The following is a 16,875-nucleotide window of genomic DNA, read 5'->3' as shown; positions in this document are numbered from 1 at the left end:
AGCTAGCTAATTGGCAAAGGGGTTTCAAGGCTGAGGGAATGACACAGGCAAAGATGAGGGTGAAACAGGGGCGTAACTCCAAATAGCCAGCAAGACCAGACCCTAAAGGCGGGGAGTAAAGGCTTTCTGTAAAGGCCACATAGTAAAATATTTTAAGCTGTTTGGCCTATCAAGTCTGTTGCATGAAAACAGCTATAGACAACATGTAAACAAACAGGCGTAGCTGTGCTCCAAATAAACCTTATCAAAACAGCAGCTCAGGTTTGGCCCGCAGGCCATAGTCTGTCAACCCCTGCTGAAGAGGGGTGGGGAGGGATGGTGAGGGCCCGGCTCATGGTGAGAAATTCCTTCCAAGGAAAACACAGGCCTCAACCCAGGCTCCCCTTCCGGCCCTGCTATTTGCCTCTTCAAGGTCTGGGTGAGGGGAGGTTGTGTATGGATATGGGGTTCCTGTGTGTATGTGTGTGTGTGGGGGGGAGTCCTGTAATCATATAGTTCCAAGCTCAATTCTTGACTCTTTCTAGCTGTCTGACCTCTCTAAGCCCCTATTTACTCATCTGTAAAATGGGAGTAACATTTTCCTCACAAAGGTTGCTGTGAGCTGTCAATGTGTGACCTAAGTAAAGCCCCTAGCATAGGTTAGGGCATACAGTAGGTGATCAATAATGCTTGTTCCCTCTTCCCACCTTCCCTTAGCAAATATGGGGCTCATACTGCAATAGCTGCCAACCCAAAGGTGCACTCCCAGGGGTCAGAAATCTGCATCTGTACATGCAAGGCTTCCTGATGCCCCAGGCCTGACCATGAGCATGGTGGTGCAAAGGGACCTGTCTGAGAGAAGCCTTTCTCCAAGGTGAAACCCCAGCCGGAGGCCTGGTGCCAAAGTGAGCTCCAAAGTGAGCTCTACACGGTCACCAAAGGAGGGTGGTTGGGCCAGAGCCTCGGACCAGCTCTGCTCCGGTTTTGCATCGTTTTAAGCAGAAGAGTTCCATGATCTGATCTGGCATTTAACGTCATGGCTTCTGGGGGGGTTGGGGGGGGGACCAATTGTAGGGGAGACAGAACCAGCCACTCTCACCCCCTTTCCCTGTCTTCGATGTTCATATATCGGGCCTCCGCTTCTGGTTAAGCGCCTGTCATAGCTGCTCCCTTCTCTCCTTGGCCCCGTCCACTGCAGGACTAATAGGTGGGGACAAAGGGGCCCACTCATCCCCCAGAGCCCAAGGCCAGCACTGGGCACGCGAGTTGCCTGGCTCCGCCCCTTGTGCCAGGCCCTGCCTCTTGAACCGTAGAAGGTGCACCGTTCAGCCCCGCCTCTGTCCTGGAAACCACGCCCCTGCGCTCTAGGCCACGCCCACACACTTGGCCGGCAAGTGGCGCTGGCGTCCTGCTCAACCCACCACCGGCTCCGCCCTTCCCCTTGAGGCCCCGCCCCCTCGAGGCCTCGGCCTGTCCATTGGTGGCTTGCGGGAGGAGCCAGCCTTGGTCTTTGCTGGCCCCGCCCTCTGAGGCCCCGCCCCCGAGGCCCCGCCCCGTCCGTTGAGCGGCCGGCAGGAGGCGCCGCTCGGGCTCGGGCTGCAGCGGGTACAGCGGGTGTTGGAGCCACGCGGAGGCGGCGGGCTGGGCTGGAGGTGAGTGCGGGGAGCGCGAGGAGAGGCGGAGGGTGCTGGGCGCTCCGCTGGGGCGGGAGCGAGCTCCGCGGTGGCGCAGAGGCCGAGCCGGGAGGCCGCGGGACGCGCGCTCGGGCTCAGGGCCCTCACGGGACATCTCCCGGGCCTCTTAAGCGGGGCTTGTCCTGTTGCCATGGCAACCGGCGGCTCTTGGCGCCCCTTGCTGCCTTGGGGGTCGGCTCCTGAAGGCTGGCCACTGGGGTGAGGGCGGCCCTGCCTCGGTCCCAGGGGGTCGGCTCTGGCCAGAGCCCCCTGCAACTCCTGGACCTTGGCCCTCCAACCCGGAGGACACCCCCCTCCCCGGCTTAGGGGAGTTTGGCGCCGCGGGGAGCAGGGCAGGGATCCACAGCCTCGCTCCAGGGTCTGCGTGACATCCCCCCAACCCGCCCGTCCTGGCTTTCCTGTTCGCCCAGCGGCCCTTCCCCGTGATGGGCCGGCTGATAGCCCTGCCTCCGGCTATTTCTGGGCCATTTCCAGCCGCTCGACCAACACCGCACCTAACAAAACCCCTGCCGGGCTGGACCGCGGGGGACCGGCTTATTTCCCAGCAGGGAGCTGCAGACCCCCGGCTCACGCCCCAGCACCCTGTCAAGTGTCTGGCTAATCTGAATTGCCGAAAAGAATTTTCCAAGTCGCTGGTGATTACAGGTGTCTCCGGCCAGCAAGGCCACCTCTTGTGCATTCCAGAGAGGAGCCAGCCCTTAGTCCCACTGGCGGAAACGGTCAGTCCCCTGGCAAGCGGCTAGCTAGCCTGTCACAATTAAATCTGATTAAATTATTCTGTATTTGAAAGCGTCGCTCCAGCTGGCGCTGTCGGGCTTGGGTTTGTGGACGGAGGGGATGAAGCAGAGCCTGCACGTCTGCCTCTTCCTGTCCCGTCCGGGGAAGCGCTAATGGATTCCACATTGCGGGCCGGCCAGCGTGTCCTCCACCCATGTCGTCAGCCTCGCACTGACCTCGCTGGCGGCCCCCGCTGGGGTGACTGGAGCTTGTTTTCATCAGAACTTGGACTCTTCCCTGCCGATGAGACAAAAACCTTCTCTAGGAGAAGCGGAGTCCGAGTATCAGTGTGACGGACCAGAGGCCGAGGCCGGAGCAGAAAAGGGAAAGGCAGGTCGAGCCTCCCAGCCCGACCCGGGGCCTCTGTGGGGTGTTCCTGCCTCTCCTCCTCGGAAGGAGTCCGCCCATCTTGACCAACAGGCTGCGCTCGGCCTGCGGGGGTTGGGGAGGAAGGTGGCAAGGGAACAAGTGACCGTCCGGGGCTGCTCTGCAAACGGCCACAGAGCGAGCAAAGCTTCCTGATAAAACAGACCAGCGCCCGTGTGTCCTGGGCCTGCTTGGGCCTCAGAGGAGCTGGCGGAGAGGCGCGAGCCACAGTCTCCTTCATTCGCCTGGAAGCTGCTGGAAGGAGGAGGGCGCTGGCTCGTCAGGCCCTGGGAGCGGACGAGCAGGCGTGTGTCTATAATTTTTTATTTCTTTTTTATGAAAACAGAATTGCATTAGCTTTAGATGTTACAGAACCTAGACCGCCCCAGCGCAAAATAGCAACTCATGTCCTCGCTGGTGTTCTCAATGGTGAGAGCGTTGGCCCTCGGACTGAAGGGTCTCAGGTTCGGTTCCCGGCCCCCGTTGGGGTGTGTGGGAGGCGGCCGATCAGTGTGTCTCTCTCACATGGATTTTCTCTCCCTCCTCTCCCCCCCTCATTTACCCCTGCCTTCCGCTCTCTCTGGAAATCGATGGAGAAAATGTCAAAACAAAAAAATGGCAGTCCACTCCCCCGCTGTACCTGGGCCTCTTAGGCTCCTGGTTTACTTCACTGCTCTTCCGTGACGGGATGTTGCTGCTTTAGCCGCGGTTTCTGCGTTTTCGGCATCGCGTTCACAACCACACACATCTCGAGGCCGAGGCTTCTGGCCACAAGCCACCACGGGGTGTGGTTGGACCCTGGGGCTCTGCCTGGAGGAGGCGGCCGGGGAGGGGAGTGTTTGTGGAGGGTCAGGCCCTCTGAGGGGGTGTCCGGGCGCGGCTGGCAGTGTGGGAAGCAGGCTTGTGCCTGTGATGCGGGGGCAAAGCCGGGCTCGTGCCCTGCGTGCGCTCTGCGATGCTCTGCTGTAAGTTCACGCCAAGCCTTTGGCAGGCGCCCGGGCGCTGAGGGGAGCCGTGGCCAGCGCGGGCTCCCTGGGGTCTGACGGGTCTGTCACACAATCCTCGCTTCTGGGGGAGAAGTGAAGCCTCAGGCATCCTCACTCCCGTGCAGCCTCCGCACTGGAGGCCAGAGAGAGCTCTGTGCGCGTCCGCGAGACACCTGGGCGCGCTGCCGTGTGAGTGTGAGCAGCAGGCTGCAGCGCAGGGGGTGCCTCCCCCCCCAGCCTCTCCCACCACCCGTGGAGCCAGGAGGGAGCGGGGACTGAGGGTGTTGGCTTCCACTGAGTTTAGTGCTTGACATTTGTCACAGGTGCCCAATGCCGCCAGGCCCTTACTGGGACCTGGACACTGTTTCTAGAAGCTTCTAGAAAATGAGCTTTTCTTCTCTGGCCTGCCTGCTCTCGTCTCTGGTGAGGGCACGGGCACTGAAGTGGGCGCTGTCCTCGCTGATGTGGTGTCGAGCTTAGTGTTTGTGCTGTGGAGATGCCCGCTTTGCCACGCCTCCTGCTCCGCCAGGGCCCCAGGCGAGCCCCGTGCACTCTTAGAACCAGCCTGGGAGCACTGGGTGCACTGGGATGACGGCTGGGAGCACTGGGAGCACTGGGATGACGGCTGGGAGCACTGGGTGCACTGGGATGACAGCTGGGAGCACTGGGTGCACTGGGATGACGGCTGGGAGCACTGGGATGACGGCTGGCTGACACATCAGAGCTCCCAGGAGTGTGCACCGACCCCTCCAAGAGCAGCTGTGGCCTGACCGCAGCCCGAGTGCCAGGCGGGACGCAGGGGGAGGACTGCATACGTTCCCGTCGTGCCTCCGGGTCTGGGAGGGCCCTTTGGTGTCGCTGCGGTCACATGGACATCACGGTGCTGCCGTCCAGGGCCCCAGCTCCTCTCAGCCGTGCCGTCGCTGTTGCTCGCCCCGTCCCGGCTGTGGTGTGGGAGAGGGAGGCCAGGCGCTTTACACCTTCTCTGTGGGGCCATGTGGTGGCGGGGGCCGCCTCGGGAGACAGGCCACGGCCGCTGTGTCCCGGCGGCGCCGGGTGTGGGGCCCACGCAGCAGGGCGGGGCCTCCTTTCCGTGCGGGTCGTGCCTCCTAGCGGGCCTTCCCTGCGGGCTCCTCAGCGCTCCCCCACCTGCTCCCCCAGGTCGCCGCTGCGGGCACGGGGCCCCCGGGCGTGTCTGCGGCTGTGCTGGGCGCGGCCCAGGGGGCTGTCATGTCTGTTCAGTTCACGGGGCCTCGCGTGCCTTCGCCGCCCCGACGGTCGATGCTGACCCACCCTGTCTCCTCCAGGACGCGGCCGCCTCCCCAGCTGTGAGCCGCAGCCTCGCCCGTGAAGACGGGCCCACCATGTTCTATGGGACCCACTTCATCATGTCTCCGCCCGCCAAGAGCAAGCTGAAGCGGCAGGGCCAGCTGCTGTCCAGCGTGCTGTCCCGCACGCTGAGCTACAAGTACCGCGACCTGGACGCCACCTTCGCCGACCTGGGTGCCAGCGACGACCCGGCGGAGCTCTCCACTCAGCTCTCAGCCCCCGGGGTCCTCAAGGTGTTCGGGGACAGCGTGTGCACGGGCGCCCACTACAAGAGCGTGCTGGCCACCTGCCGGTCCAGCGCCCGGGAGCTGGTGCGGGAGGCCCTGGAGCGCTACGCCCTGAGCCCCGACGGCGCCGGCCAGTACGTGCTGTGCGACGTGGTGGGCCAGGCCGGCGACTCGGAGCGGCCGTGGCAGGCGGAATGCGTCCGGGTGTTCGGGGACCACGAGAAGCCGCTCCTGATCCAGGAGCTGTGGAAACCCCGAGAAGGCTTGTCCCGGAGGTTTGAGCTGAGGAGGAGGGCAGACGTGGAAGAGCTGGCGGCCAAGGACGTTGACACTGTGACGGCAGGTGAGCAGCTCCGGGAGGAGACTCGCCGGCGGGCTGGGCAGGGCAGGTGGAGGCCGAGGGGCGGCAGACCACAGCTCGTCTGCCGTGTCAGCCGCGGTGGCGGTGAGCGGCCTTGTAGGCAGACCCTCCTGGGTGAGGCGAGTTATCCCCTCTGGCTGTCCCGTCATTGCTGCAGACACCGTGTCCAGAGCCACTGATGTGGTTACAGGAAGTCCTGTGCCCAGGCCTGGCGACTCTTAGGGGCACCCAATGAGACGATGAGGGGCTGCGGTGTGTTTGGGTGTGGGGGGTCTGTGGGTGCAGGCAGGGGCCCGTGCTGGAGGAGGCCCCGCCCAGAGGCAGTGGGCCCCTGTCCCCCTGAGGTGCGCAGACAGCGGCAGCTCTGAGCCCGGCCCCGCGGCGGGAGGGCTCGGTGGCCCGTGGCCGCTGCTCCGCGTCTGGCTGCTGTTCAGTTGGTGGAGAGAACTGATTATCTTAATAGGCAAGTGAAACAAAAAATCACTTTTCAAATATCAAGACTCTTAAATGTGTCTCAGGTCACAGTTGGCTTTTTCTTAGTGTCCCGTAGAAACGGTGGCTTTGCATGAGCACGTGGACTTGGCTTGTGTGGCCGTCAAGTGGCCTCAGACCTTCTCGATCTTGTCTTCTCTGGGTGGAGGGGCCTTAGAGCCGCTGCTGCGCTCGCCCTGAGCCGTGCATCTGCGAGGCATTGGGAACACTCCTTCCTCTGGCTTCGCGTGGGGTGAACGTGGAGCCACCTGCACTTTGGTGTGTGCAGCGGGGGTGTGGGGGCTCCCAGGGGCTGGTGTCCCTCGGGCCTGGCTGGGACTGCTGTGTCACACAGCGACAGTGGTGCCCGGTGCGGCGGCCCACTGTCACCTTAGGCAAATTGCTTCGCCTCTTTGGGCCTCAGTTTTCTGATCTGGAGAATGGGGTTCTGAAGTGATGTGCTTAGCACAGCCTCGGGAAGTCCCTGTTGTGTGGTGTCGTCGCTATATTAACACTTCCTGCACGTGTGAGCAGGGTGCTCTGTGCTCACAGGCCAGGGTCCCCGGACGGGGTGGGGTGGGGCCTCGAACAGGGCGCAGGCTTTTACCACTGATGTGCAGGGTTCTGCACATGGGGTCGAAAAAAGCAGGTCACGTGGAGGATGTTATAGTTGCTTTAAGTTGTAAGTATCAGGCCAGCCCCTGATGGCCACACCCCATGGGTCCCGGCGCTGGGTTTGCTGATTTGCCCTGACCCTCCTCCTTTAGAAGACGTCCCAGGAGGCCAGGCTGGGGTGTGGGGGCGGGGCCGGGGTTCAGCTCGAGGCCACGGTCCCGCCCGGTATTTTCTCCACTGCGGCCAGCCCTGCCTGTCCTGAAGGTCATGGCCCCAGGTCCCGGGATTGGCGTGGGAAAGCCTGCTCAGTGTCGCACAGCTGGTTCCTGGCGGGGCCCTGGGGACGGACAGCACCTAAGGGTGGGCCTTGGTCTTCACGCACTGCCCCTCAGACCCGTACCTTTCACAGCAGCTGAGGCAAGACAAGGCCGCTGCTCACAGCCTATTCAACTTGGTGGTGGTTTTGCAAAACCTTTCAGATAAAGAGTCCATTGAGCCGGCTGGTCTCGCTGACACACTTCTCTGGCGGAAGCGGGTTGTGTTACCTGCCCGGTGCCGGCCTCCCAGACCCCAGGGAGGTGGCCTTCCTTCCTGGCCTTCCCCTCAGGGTGTGGTCTGGGCAGTCAGTGCCTCCTGACCTTGCCACCCCCTTGCCGGTGACAGTAGAGAGCGTGGCAATGGGGACAGTGTCCCAGGGCAGGCACGCTTGCCTCTGTCCTTAGAGAGATGGGAGGGCCAGTCAGGGGCGGCGGCCAGGGACAGACTCACGTGGTCGGAGCCCTGCTCCAAAGCTTGACCAGGGTCCAGACCTTTGAGTGAGCGCCTTCGTGTGGCTATTCCCATGATGCATGGATACGTGGACACAGGACTGTGTGCATTCACACGTGTGCACGTGGCATGTACACTCTGAACGGCTCCCTGTGCAGCGGACGTGCTGCGGCCTCGCAGGTGCCGCCAGAGCCCTTCACGCCCTGTGAGGTCTGCTCACCATCCTCTGGCCCCCCTGCCATCCTCACCAGCCGTGGGAACCACAGAGACTCAAAGTCACTGTGAAGTGGGCCCTGGCGGGCAGCTCAGCTGGTTAGAGCATTGCCCCTACACCAAGGTTATGGGTTTGATCCCCGGTCAGGGAACATATAGGAATCGATCAGTGAATGCACAGATAAGTGGGACAACAAGTCAATGTGTGTCTGTCTGTCTCTGTCTGTCTTCCCCCTTCCTCTCTAAAATCAACAAAACAGCCGAAACTGGTTTGGCTCAGTGGATAGAGCGTCGGCCTGCGGACTGAAAGGTCCCAGGTTCGATTCCGGTCAAGGGCATGTACCTGGGTTGTGGGCACATCCCCAGTGGGGGTTGTGCAGGAGGCAGCTGATCGATGTTTCTCTCATCGATGTTTCTAACTTTCTATCTCTCTCCCTTCCTCTCTGTGAAAAATCAATAAAATATATTAAAAAAAAATAAAATCAACAAAACAAAAAACTCAAAGTCCCTGTGAAGCGGAGGTGAGGCATGAAAGGGTGTCGGCCCAGGGCTGGTAACTGGGTTAAGTTTGATGAGAAAGGATCTGGGCTCATCCGTCTGCCCTGGGAGGGGCCCTTGCCCAGCTTCTACCACCTGCGGTCGTGTTCCCCGTGAGCAGTGGTGCAAAGGGGACTGCCTGTGTGTGTGTCTGCGTGTTCCCCTGTGAGCAGTGGAGGAAGGGAAGGGACTGCCTGTGTGTGTGTGTGTGTCTGCGTGTTTCCCCCGTGAGCAGTGGAGGAAGGGAAGGGACTGCCTGTGTGTGTGTGTGTGTGTGTCTGCGTGTTCCCCTGTGAGCAGTGGAGGAAGGGAAGGGACTGCCTGTGTGTGTGTGTGTCTGCGTGTTCCTCCGTGAGCAGTGGAGGAAGGGAAGGGACTGCATGTGTGTGTCTGCGTGTTCCCCGTGAGCAGTGGAGGAAGGGAAGGGACTGCCTGTGTGTGTGTGTGTGTGTGTATCTGCGTGTTCCCCGTGAGCAGGGGAGGAAGGGAAGGGACTGCCTCTGTGTGTGTGTGTGTGTGTGTGTGTGTGTGTTCCCCCGTGAGCAGTGGAGGAAGGGAAGGGACTGCATGTGTGTGTGTGTGTGTGTGTGTGTGTCTGCGTGTTCCTCCGTGAGCAGTGGAGGAAGGGAAGGGACTGCATGTGTGTGTCTGCGTGTTCCCCGTGAGCAGTGGAGGAAGGGAAGGGACTGCATGTGTGTGTGTGTGTGTGTGTGTGTGTGTGTCTGCGTGTTCCCCCGTGAACAGTGGAGGAAGGGAAGGGACTGCATGTGTGTGTGTGTGTGTGTGTGTCTGTGTGTTCCCCCGTGAGCAGTGGAGGAAGGGAAGGGACTGTGTGTGTGTGTGTGTGTGTGTCTGCGTGTTCCCCCATGAGCAGTGGAGGAAGGGAAGGGACTGCATATGTGTGTGTGTGTGTGTGTGTGTGTGTGTGTGTGTCTGCGTGTTCCCCCGTGAACAGTGGAGGAAGGGAAGGGACTGCATGTGTGTGTGTGTGTGTGTGTCTGTGTGTTCCCCCGTGAGCAGTGGAGGAAGGGAAGGGACTGCGTGTGTGTGTGTGTGTGTGTGTGTGTGTGTATCTGCGTGTTCCCCGTGAGCAGTAGAGGAAGGGAAGGGACTGCATGTGTGTGTGTGCACACGTGTGTCTTCGTGTTTGCGTGTGTGTGAGTTCACCGGCCTTCCCAGGCGTCAGGTCCCTGTCACAGTGATTCCTGATTCCAGCCGCTGCCCCACATGAGGACCACAGTGGGGCTCACTGGTTGCACTGGTCTCAGCGTCGGCCTTTAGCCAAAGCCCAGGGCGCACCTCGCGCAGCAGCTGTGTGTGTATGTGGGGTGGGGGGCGGGTGGAGGAGCCGGGGGAGCCCCCTGCGTCCCGTCTCCTGCGCATGGACTGGTTCCCCAGGAAGTCCCGTGGGAAAGCGGGGGTGCCGGTCGGAGGAGAGGGGAGCAGAGTCCAGCCCCCTTCAACTGCCTTTCACAGCTGCGCTCCCGGTCTCCAGAGCATCCCCGTGTGTGTCAGTCTGGGGGCGCCGGCGGCGTGTGTGTGTGTGGGGGGGGGGTAGGGGGGTGGGAGGGGTTGGGTTGCGAGTCCCTGCGATAAGCTGTCAGCCGCGGGGGGTGCCGCCATGGGGCCATGTGGTTTCCGCCGCGGCCGGGTGGGTGAGGCTGTTTGTTTCCAGGGCGGGGAGCGGATTTCCACGCTTCCAGCCGCGGCCCCACGGGCAGTTGGGCGATAGCTCTTGGCTGCGGGGGCCGCGCCAGGCCACGGGACGGTAGTAGCAACCCCGCCTCTCCCCTTCGCCGGCTGCACCCCTACCCGCTGGGCATCCCCGGTGGCTGTGGGCAGTGCCCGGGGGCGCCCGGCCCCGGACTGGGAGCCGTGGGTTGGGGTGAGCTCAGGGTCACCCTCCCCCGCGGTGCTCCCGGGGCCGTGCTCCCCTCCCAGGCGCTCCCGGGACGCCGCGAACGCGTGTCCGAAGGGGGACGGGGACGGTGCAAGCGGCTTCCTTGGCCTCAGAGGCGGAGGAACTAGGTCTGAGGTGTAAGAAATGGCGAGAAGGCAATGGATGGTAGGTCAGAGCAAACGTTGAAAACAGTAAAAAAGCCAAAAACCGAGGCTCATCCCCCACCGCCCCAAGCCTGAAGCCCGGGTTCCACGGCGGCCCCCTGGAAACTACAACTCCCGTGAGGCTCTGCGCGGCACGCGTGCGCCCTGCATCCGCGGGCGTGTGGCCGTTCTAGAACGGCGGGTGGAGGGCCCGGGCGCCATGTTGGGGCCCAGGGGACAGCGGAGAGACGCTTGAAGCGGCGGGAGCGGAGCGGGAGCGGGTCAGACCCGGGCTGGTAGGAGCCCCGCCCCTCCCGCCTCAGCGGATCATGACCCGGGCAGCGGCCACGGAGGTCGCGGTGGCGGGGAACGTGGCGTGGCCGGGCCAGCGCTAGAGAGGATGCCGTTTCCGGCGACAACCCCGGGATCACAGCAGACCCCGCCGCCACCCAGGCTCTATGGCATCTCCTCCCCCATCAGCTTAGCCGCCCCCAAGGAGACAGACTGCGTACTGACCCAGAAATTAATTGAAACCCTGAAGCCCTTTGGGGTTTTGGAAGAGGAAGAGGAACTGCAGCGCAGGATTTTAATTTTGGAAAAATTAAATAATCTGGTAAAGGAATGGATACGAGAGATCAGTGAAAGCAAAAGTCTCCCACCCGCTGTGATTGAGAACGTCGGCGGCAAAATCTTCACGTTTGGCTCCTACCGGCTAGGGGTGCACACCAAGGGCGCCGACATCGACGCGCTGTGCGTCGCGCCGAGGCACGTGGACCGCAGCGACTTCTTCACTTCCTTCTACGACAAGTTGAAACTACACGAGGAAGTCAAGGACTTAAGGGCGGTGGAGGAGGCGTTTGTCCCCGTTATCCGACTGTGTTTTGATGGGATAGAGATTGATATTTTGTTTGCAAGATTAGCACTGCAGACTATTCCAGAAGACTTGGACCTAAGAGATGACAGTCTGCTTAAAAATTTAGATATTAGATGCATAAGAAGCCTTAATGGTTGCCGGGTAACCGATGAAATCTTACATCTAGTACCGAACATTGACAACTTCCGGTTAACCCTCAGAGCTATCAAGCTGTGGGCCAAATGCCACAACATCTACTCCAATATACTAGGGTTCCTGGGAGGCGTCTCCTGGGCCATGCTTGTAGCAAGAACCTGCCAGCTGTATCCAAACGCAGTGGCATCCACGCTTGTACGTAAATTTTTCTTAGTGTTTTCTGAATGGGAGTGGCCAAATCCAGTGCTACTGAAAGAGCCTGAAGAACAAAACCTTAATCTGCCTGTATGGGACCCAAGAGTAAACCCCAGCGACAGGTACCACCTGATGCCTATAATCACACCGGCATACCCACAGCAGAACTCCACCTACAACGTGTCTGTGTCCACAAGGATGGTCATGATCGAGGAGTTTAAACAAGGTCTTGCTATCACACATGAGATCTTGCTGAGTAAGGCAGAGTGGTCCAAACTATTTGAAGCTCCAAGCTTCTTTCAAAAGTATAAGCATTATATTGTACTTCTAGCAAGTGCACCAACAGAAAAGCAGCGTCTAGAATGGGTGGGCTTGGTGGAATCAAAAATCCGAATCCTGGTGGGCAGCTTGGAGAAGAATGAATTTATTACACTGGCTCATGTGAATCCTCAGTCATTTCCAGCACCCAAAGGAAATCCTGACAAGGAAGAATTTTGCACAATGTGGGTGATTGGGTTAGTATTAAAAAAGCCAGAAAATTCTGAAGTTCTCAGTATCGATCTCACCTATGATATCCAGTCTTTCACAGACACAGTTTATAGGCAAGCCATAAATAGTAAGATGTTTGAGATGGATATGAAAATCGATGCAATGCATTTAAGAAGAAAGGAGCTCCACCAGCTACTACCTAATCACGTGCTTCAGAAAAATAAAACACATTCGATGGAAGATGTCAGATTGACAGCTTTGAATGACAGCAGTCTTGACTCTGCTGACAGTGAAAACAGCGTGTCTGTGCCTTCACCTGTAAGCACTGTGAAGACTGGCCCAGTGACTGGCTCCTCTCAGGGCAGAAACAGTCCTGCTCTGGCTGTAATGGCAGCATCTGCCACCAGCGTACAGGTTACTGAAGTTACCTTGCAGCAAGGGAACCCCAGTGAGAGCCCGGGGGGTGCAAGCGAAAGCGTTCCTCAGACTGCCTCACAAGCAGCCATTTCTCCACCTCCAAAGCCCACGATCACTAGACTTGTTTCTTCAACACTTCTGGTAAACCATGCCCCCAGGCCTGCAGGGGCCGCAGCCACAAACATAGCTAACCCCATAGTAGGCGTCTAGAGGACTGTCTCACCTCACAGACGGGGGACCGAGGAAGCTACGGTAGAAGAGGAGCGATCTTGTGAAGAGACAGCACAGCTCCATGAGGAGTATGCAAACAGCAGCAGCTCTGTTGGCCGCAGGAAACATCCAACAGAAACCTTTCCAATGTCCCTGCTCTCCCTGCAAATCCTATTCCTGTTAACAAGACTTCAATAAAACAGATTGAACTGATAAACACACCATCAAGCTTCCATAAATAATATCTGCCAACTCGAGCTGTTGTCTTCAAATGCTAAAGGAGGAGAATGAAGGGTGCCAAACTAGATCAGACTCCAGAGAGATTTAGGCTGACTCGGTAACTCCCTTTGCTGAGCTAATCTTGATCAGAAGTCCAGGTTAGTACATGGAGCTAGAAGTGCTGCTATTATTGTGTAGATTATTAATGTCTCAGCAACAGCTGTGTTAACTATGTCAAAGGACTACTTCCCTTAAAGAGAAAATGGGAGAAAAAACCTCCAGCTATCTTTGTACCCGTGACTGACACCTGGACTGCATTTATGTTTGATGCATTGTTGAGGGAAATTTGCCATACAGATTGGTATCAGGTATCCTTATATTGATGATGCACTTTATGTGTATGATTAGAAATGAGCACTAATTTCAGAGGTTTCAGCTTGATGAATTTTAGTTTTTTCCTGAAGCATTTTCATTGTTAAGCTCCAAATTGGATATCGCTGTGCAGTGCACTGCACTTCAGACAAAGCAGGAAAGTTAACCTAGTGAAGCTCCTGGGAGGCAGCTGTAGCCCTTTACAGTGAAATGGCAGCTCTCACGGTATATTTGACATCAGAACAGTAGTTAGTAATTCTTTGGTTTTGATGGGACGTGGTCAAGAAGTGACACTGTTTTCCTGTAGGGTTGTTTTATAACGCACACAATCAGCGATCAAACAGCAAACAAAGTCTTGGGGCTAACAGCTCCATGTTCTGTTGTCCTTAATCATCTTTCTTATAACAAGATAGCCTTGTGTCTCCCCACTGCTTTGCTTGTATGCACACGGTATGCTTGTATGTTGTTTAACAAAAAAACCCCAGAATGCTAGTATTTTCTTAACCATGATATGAAATCAAGTCTTGTGGCCACATGGCACAAAACATGAAATTTTGGTTCCAGGCTAATATTTTAGTAAAACTTGACTGAAAGTAATGCCCGTGAAACATTAGTCTCAGTTGGCCACTTGATCTCTACACATGAGAAATTTTGTGAACTTCACAGAATACCTATTTATGGGGCATTCATGTCCAACTTAAACAGGTAAGCAGAAAGATCTTTTCTCTAAGAATTTTATGCCAATTTTTGTTTACTAAAATCCATCAGTAAATTTTACATCTAAAAAATAATAATTTCTAGCAAGGACTTGACATATAGTTGGCTTTCCACTCTTTTGTTTTATCCTACAAACTATTAGGAGCACTTTTAAAGAAAACACCACTCATGATTATGCAGAACATCCATGTTCAGGAAACGTGAATGACAACAGACATAGATGAATGACAGCTGTCGTAACCTGGACACAGCACCCTGCCAGGTTCTCCATTCGTCCAGTTCTGTCTCCTCCCCTCTCATCTGCGTCCCTCTACCACCTGTGCAGTTTCCACATTAAACTGCAGTTCCTTAAACCCTTTCTCTATCCTTCTCGGTTAATTTTTCCACAGTTGAACTACAATTTCCTTCCTTTTGTCTGTGCAGTAATTGAGCCCTTCTTTTCAGCACACAGTGGGCCATTTCACAGTTTGCCTGTGCAGTCACCAGCCTCCTGCTGCCGTCATAAGTCACGCGTGCCCGGTGCCCAGTGTTTGCAGTAGCTGTGGCATCGGGTGGAAATCGCCAGACACGCATTTAGTCCTGTCTTTGTGTTTACACATTGTTTTACTAAGCCGGGGACTTTTAAATTCTAGTTTCATTACCTGAATATCAGACTATTTTTCTCATATGATGTATGTAGTGTCTCATGACTGGAGTTTGCTTTGTCCTATAGCACCTGTACTTGTATTGTTTCAAGCGCTATTTTGAAAACAGATGATGTATTTCTCCACTGAAAACACAATAAAAATAAACAGCAAAGGAGTTAGTAAAGGGGTCTAAACCTGGCATTACCAGTGCGGATGTTCTTACATTGCTCGGAGCAGGGTGAAGCCGCTGAGGAGCGTTCTGACTATGAAATCTAGATTCATGTTATACTATTAGGGGAGATTACGAAAAGGCCGAAACTTCAAATTCGTAAAGGTAAAAATTGGAGTTTAAAAGTCTTAATCCAAAAGAAGGCAGGAAAGAAAGGGGGGGCACATAAAAAATAATATAAAAAGAATACAATCTAAGGTGGTGGAAATGAAACCAAATATCTGTCACTGTGTATAATAAATGGAGCAAACTTCCTGACTAAAAGAGATGGTCAGATTCCATGGAAAAACAAAGCCAGCTGCATGCTGTTTTTCTTTCTTTTTATTTTATTTTATTATTTTTTTCTTTTCTTTTTTTTTTTTTATATGAGAGACACACACCCAAAATGTAAGACATAAGAGAATGGAAAGAAGAAATACTGATGAAAAGAAGCTGTTATGTAACAATATCATCCAAACAGATTTCAAAGCAAAAAAAATGACTAGGGACAAAAGGACCAGTGCATTAATGATAGAAGAAAACACACCAGGAAAATGCAGTGATTTAACACCGGTCTGCACTCATCAGCCTCAACATAAGGTAACAAAGATAAATAGAAATTGTCAGCGCCACAGAGGATTTTAAAACAACGCTTTCATTAATGGCATCAAAATGACAAAAAGGGAACCGGTTTGGAGCCCGACTGGCAAACCTTTTCTGTAGCGCTCGGCCGGAGAGTGAGTACTTTGTGCTTTGTGAGGCCCCTCGGTCTCTGTCCCAACCACTCGCCTGCCTCTGGGGTGAAGGCACCCCTGGACAGTATGTAGACAGGCGGCCAGGCTGGGTTTCTCCCTGCTCCTGGCTGGAGTTTGTCACCCCTTACCTAGTGGACATTTATGGTAGCGCCTGCCACCCAACATTTGGAAGTGCATATTATTCTCAAACTAGGGGTCCAGTGCATGAATTCATGCACCTTGGAAGGAACTGTGGGCCTCGAGGCTGTGGTGGGCACAGGGGCAGGCCTCAGCCCATCCTCTGTGCCCCTGTCTGGCCCCTCCGGCTGCGGTCCCCAGTCCCCTTTCTGCTGGCAGCCCCGCTCCCACCGCCCCTGCCACTCCCATGCGCAGACGGTGCTGGCCCTGCTTGCACCCACTGGCGGCGTGGAGCAACTGGGGCTGCCGTCAGCAGTGGGTGCAAGTGGAGCCGGTGCCGAGCGATCAGGACTGGCACCGGGCTCCAGCAGCAGGTGTGAGCGCCGGGTGGGACTGCGGTGCGCGGGAGCAAAGAATTTTCAGTAACCACCGGAGGCTTGCCCGATGGCAGTGACCCATGCCCCGCCTTGGTCTGGTGCCCCCGCTCACCTCCACCATCCCGCCACAGCCGACGCCTGCCATGTTCCGCACGCACCCCCTGATGGTCAGCGCACGTCATAGCGACCGGTTGTTCGGTTGTTCCGCCGTTGGTCTATTTGCATATTAGGGTTTTATATATATAGATAAGCATTGGGCATGTGCAAAAATTAACCCTGTGCTAGATCAGAAAGTAGGACAACATCTTTCAAAGCATTAGCTTCACAAAACATGTTCTGTGATTCCAGGAGACACAACAAACTCCCACCATGCAGAAAGGCTGAGGGACAGAGTCCCTTCACTGTATCAAATAATGAACAAAAAGACGCTCAGCCACATTAGTAGTAAGGAAACTACAAACTAAGATGCAGAGATATTTCTTAAAGTTCAGTGATCAGCGTGGCAAGGCTGAGGCCCTGACACAGCGATGACAAGGGTGCGAGTCGCTTTGATCCCTTTGGGAGATGGTTGGGTCTTGTCTGGTGCCATTGACATGCCCACTCCCTGTGTTCCATCTATTCTGTGAGCAGGTCTCTGCCCCCAGGCTGTGGGCACTGATGGGCTTCATCTAACTGGTCCCTTTCTCCCTCGAGGTGGCCTGAGTGTGTGGGTCACCTCGGTAGCCCTGTCCGGAACCCTACACACCCTCCAGCGTGCCATGTGACTATCACAGTTCTCCTTCTGTGTCACGGGTCAGA

The 16,875-nt window shown here is 56.5% G+C and overlaps 2 protein-coding genes across 2 annotated transcripts in view; both read left to right on the top strand.

The window, feature by feature from the left end:
* The first annotated feature begins 1,536 nt into the window (after positions 1–1,536).
* The window catches only part of RADIL (Rap associating with DIL domain), a 38,724-nt gene continuing 23,385 nt past the window's right edge, over positions 1,537–16,875 (top strand). The window contains exons 1-2 of the mRNA XM_036314429.1: positions 1,537–1,631; positions 5,110–5,701. Coding sequence (XP_036170322.1) covers positions 5,167–5,701 — 535 coding nt within the window. The 5' untranslated portion in view covers positions 1,537–1,631; positions 5,110–5,166. The remainder of the gene's footprint in view (positions 1,632–5,109; positions 5,702–16,875) is intronic.
* PAPOLB (poly(A) polymerase beta) lies at positions 10,655–12,686 on the top strand. Its single transcript, XM_036314430.1, has one exon. The coding sequence runs from the start codon at positions 10,767–10,769 to the stop codon at positions 12,684–12,686; it is 1,920 nt and encodes a 639-aa protein (XP_036170323.1). The 5' UTR covers positions 10,655–10,766.

Source organism: Myotis myotis, unplaced genomic scaffold (genome assembly GCF_014108235.1).
Source record: "Myotis myotis isolate mMyoMyo1 unplaced genomic scaffold, mMyoMyo1.p scaffold_m19_p_6, whole genome shotgun sequence".
In the NCBI taxonomy this organism is placed as follows: domain Eukaryota; kingdom Metazoa; phylum Chordata; class Mammalia; order Chiroptera; family Vespertilionidae; genus Myotis; species Myotis myotis.
The sequence above is the reverse complement of the archived record's forward strand: the minus strand, read 5'-3'. Positions and strand labels throughout refer to the sequence as shown.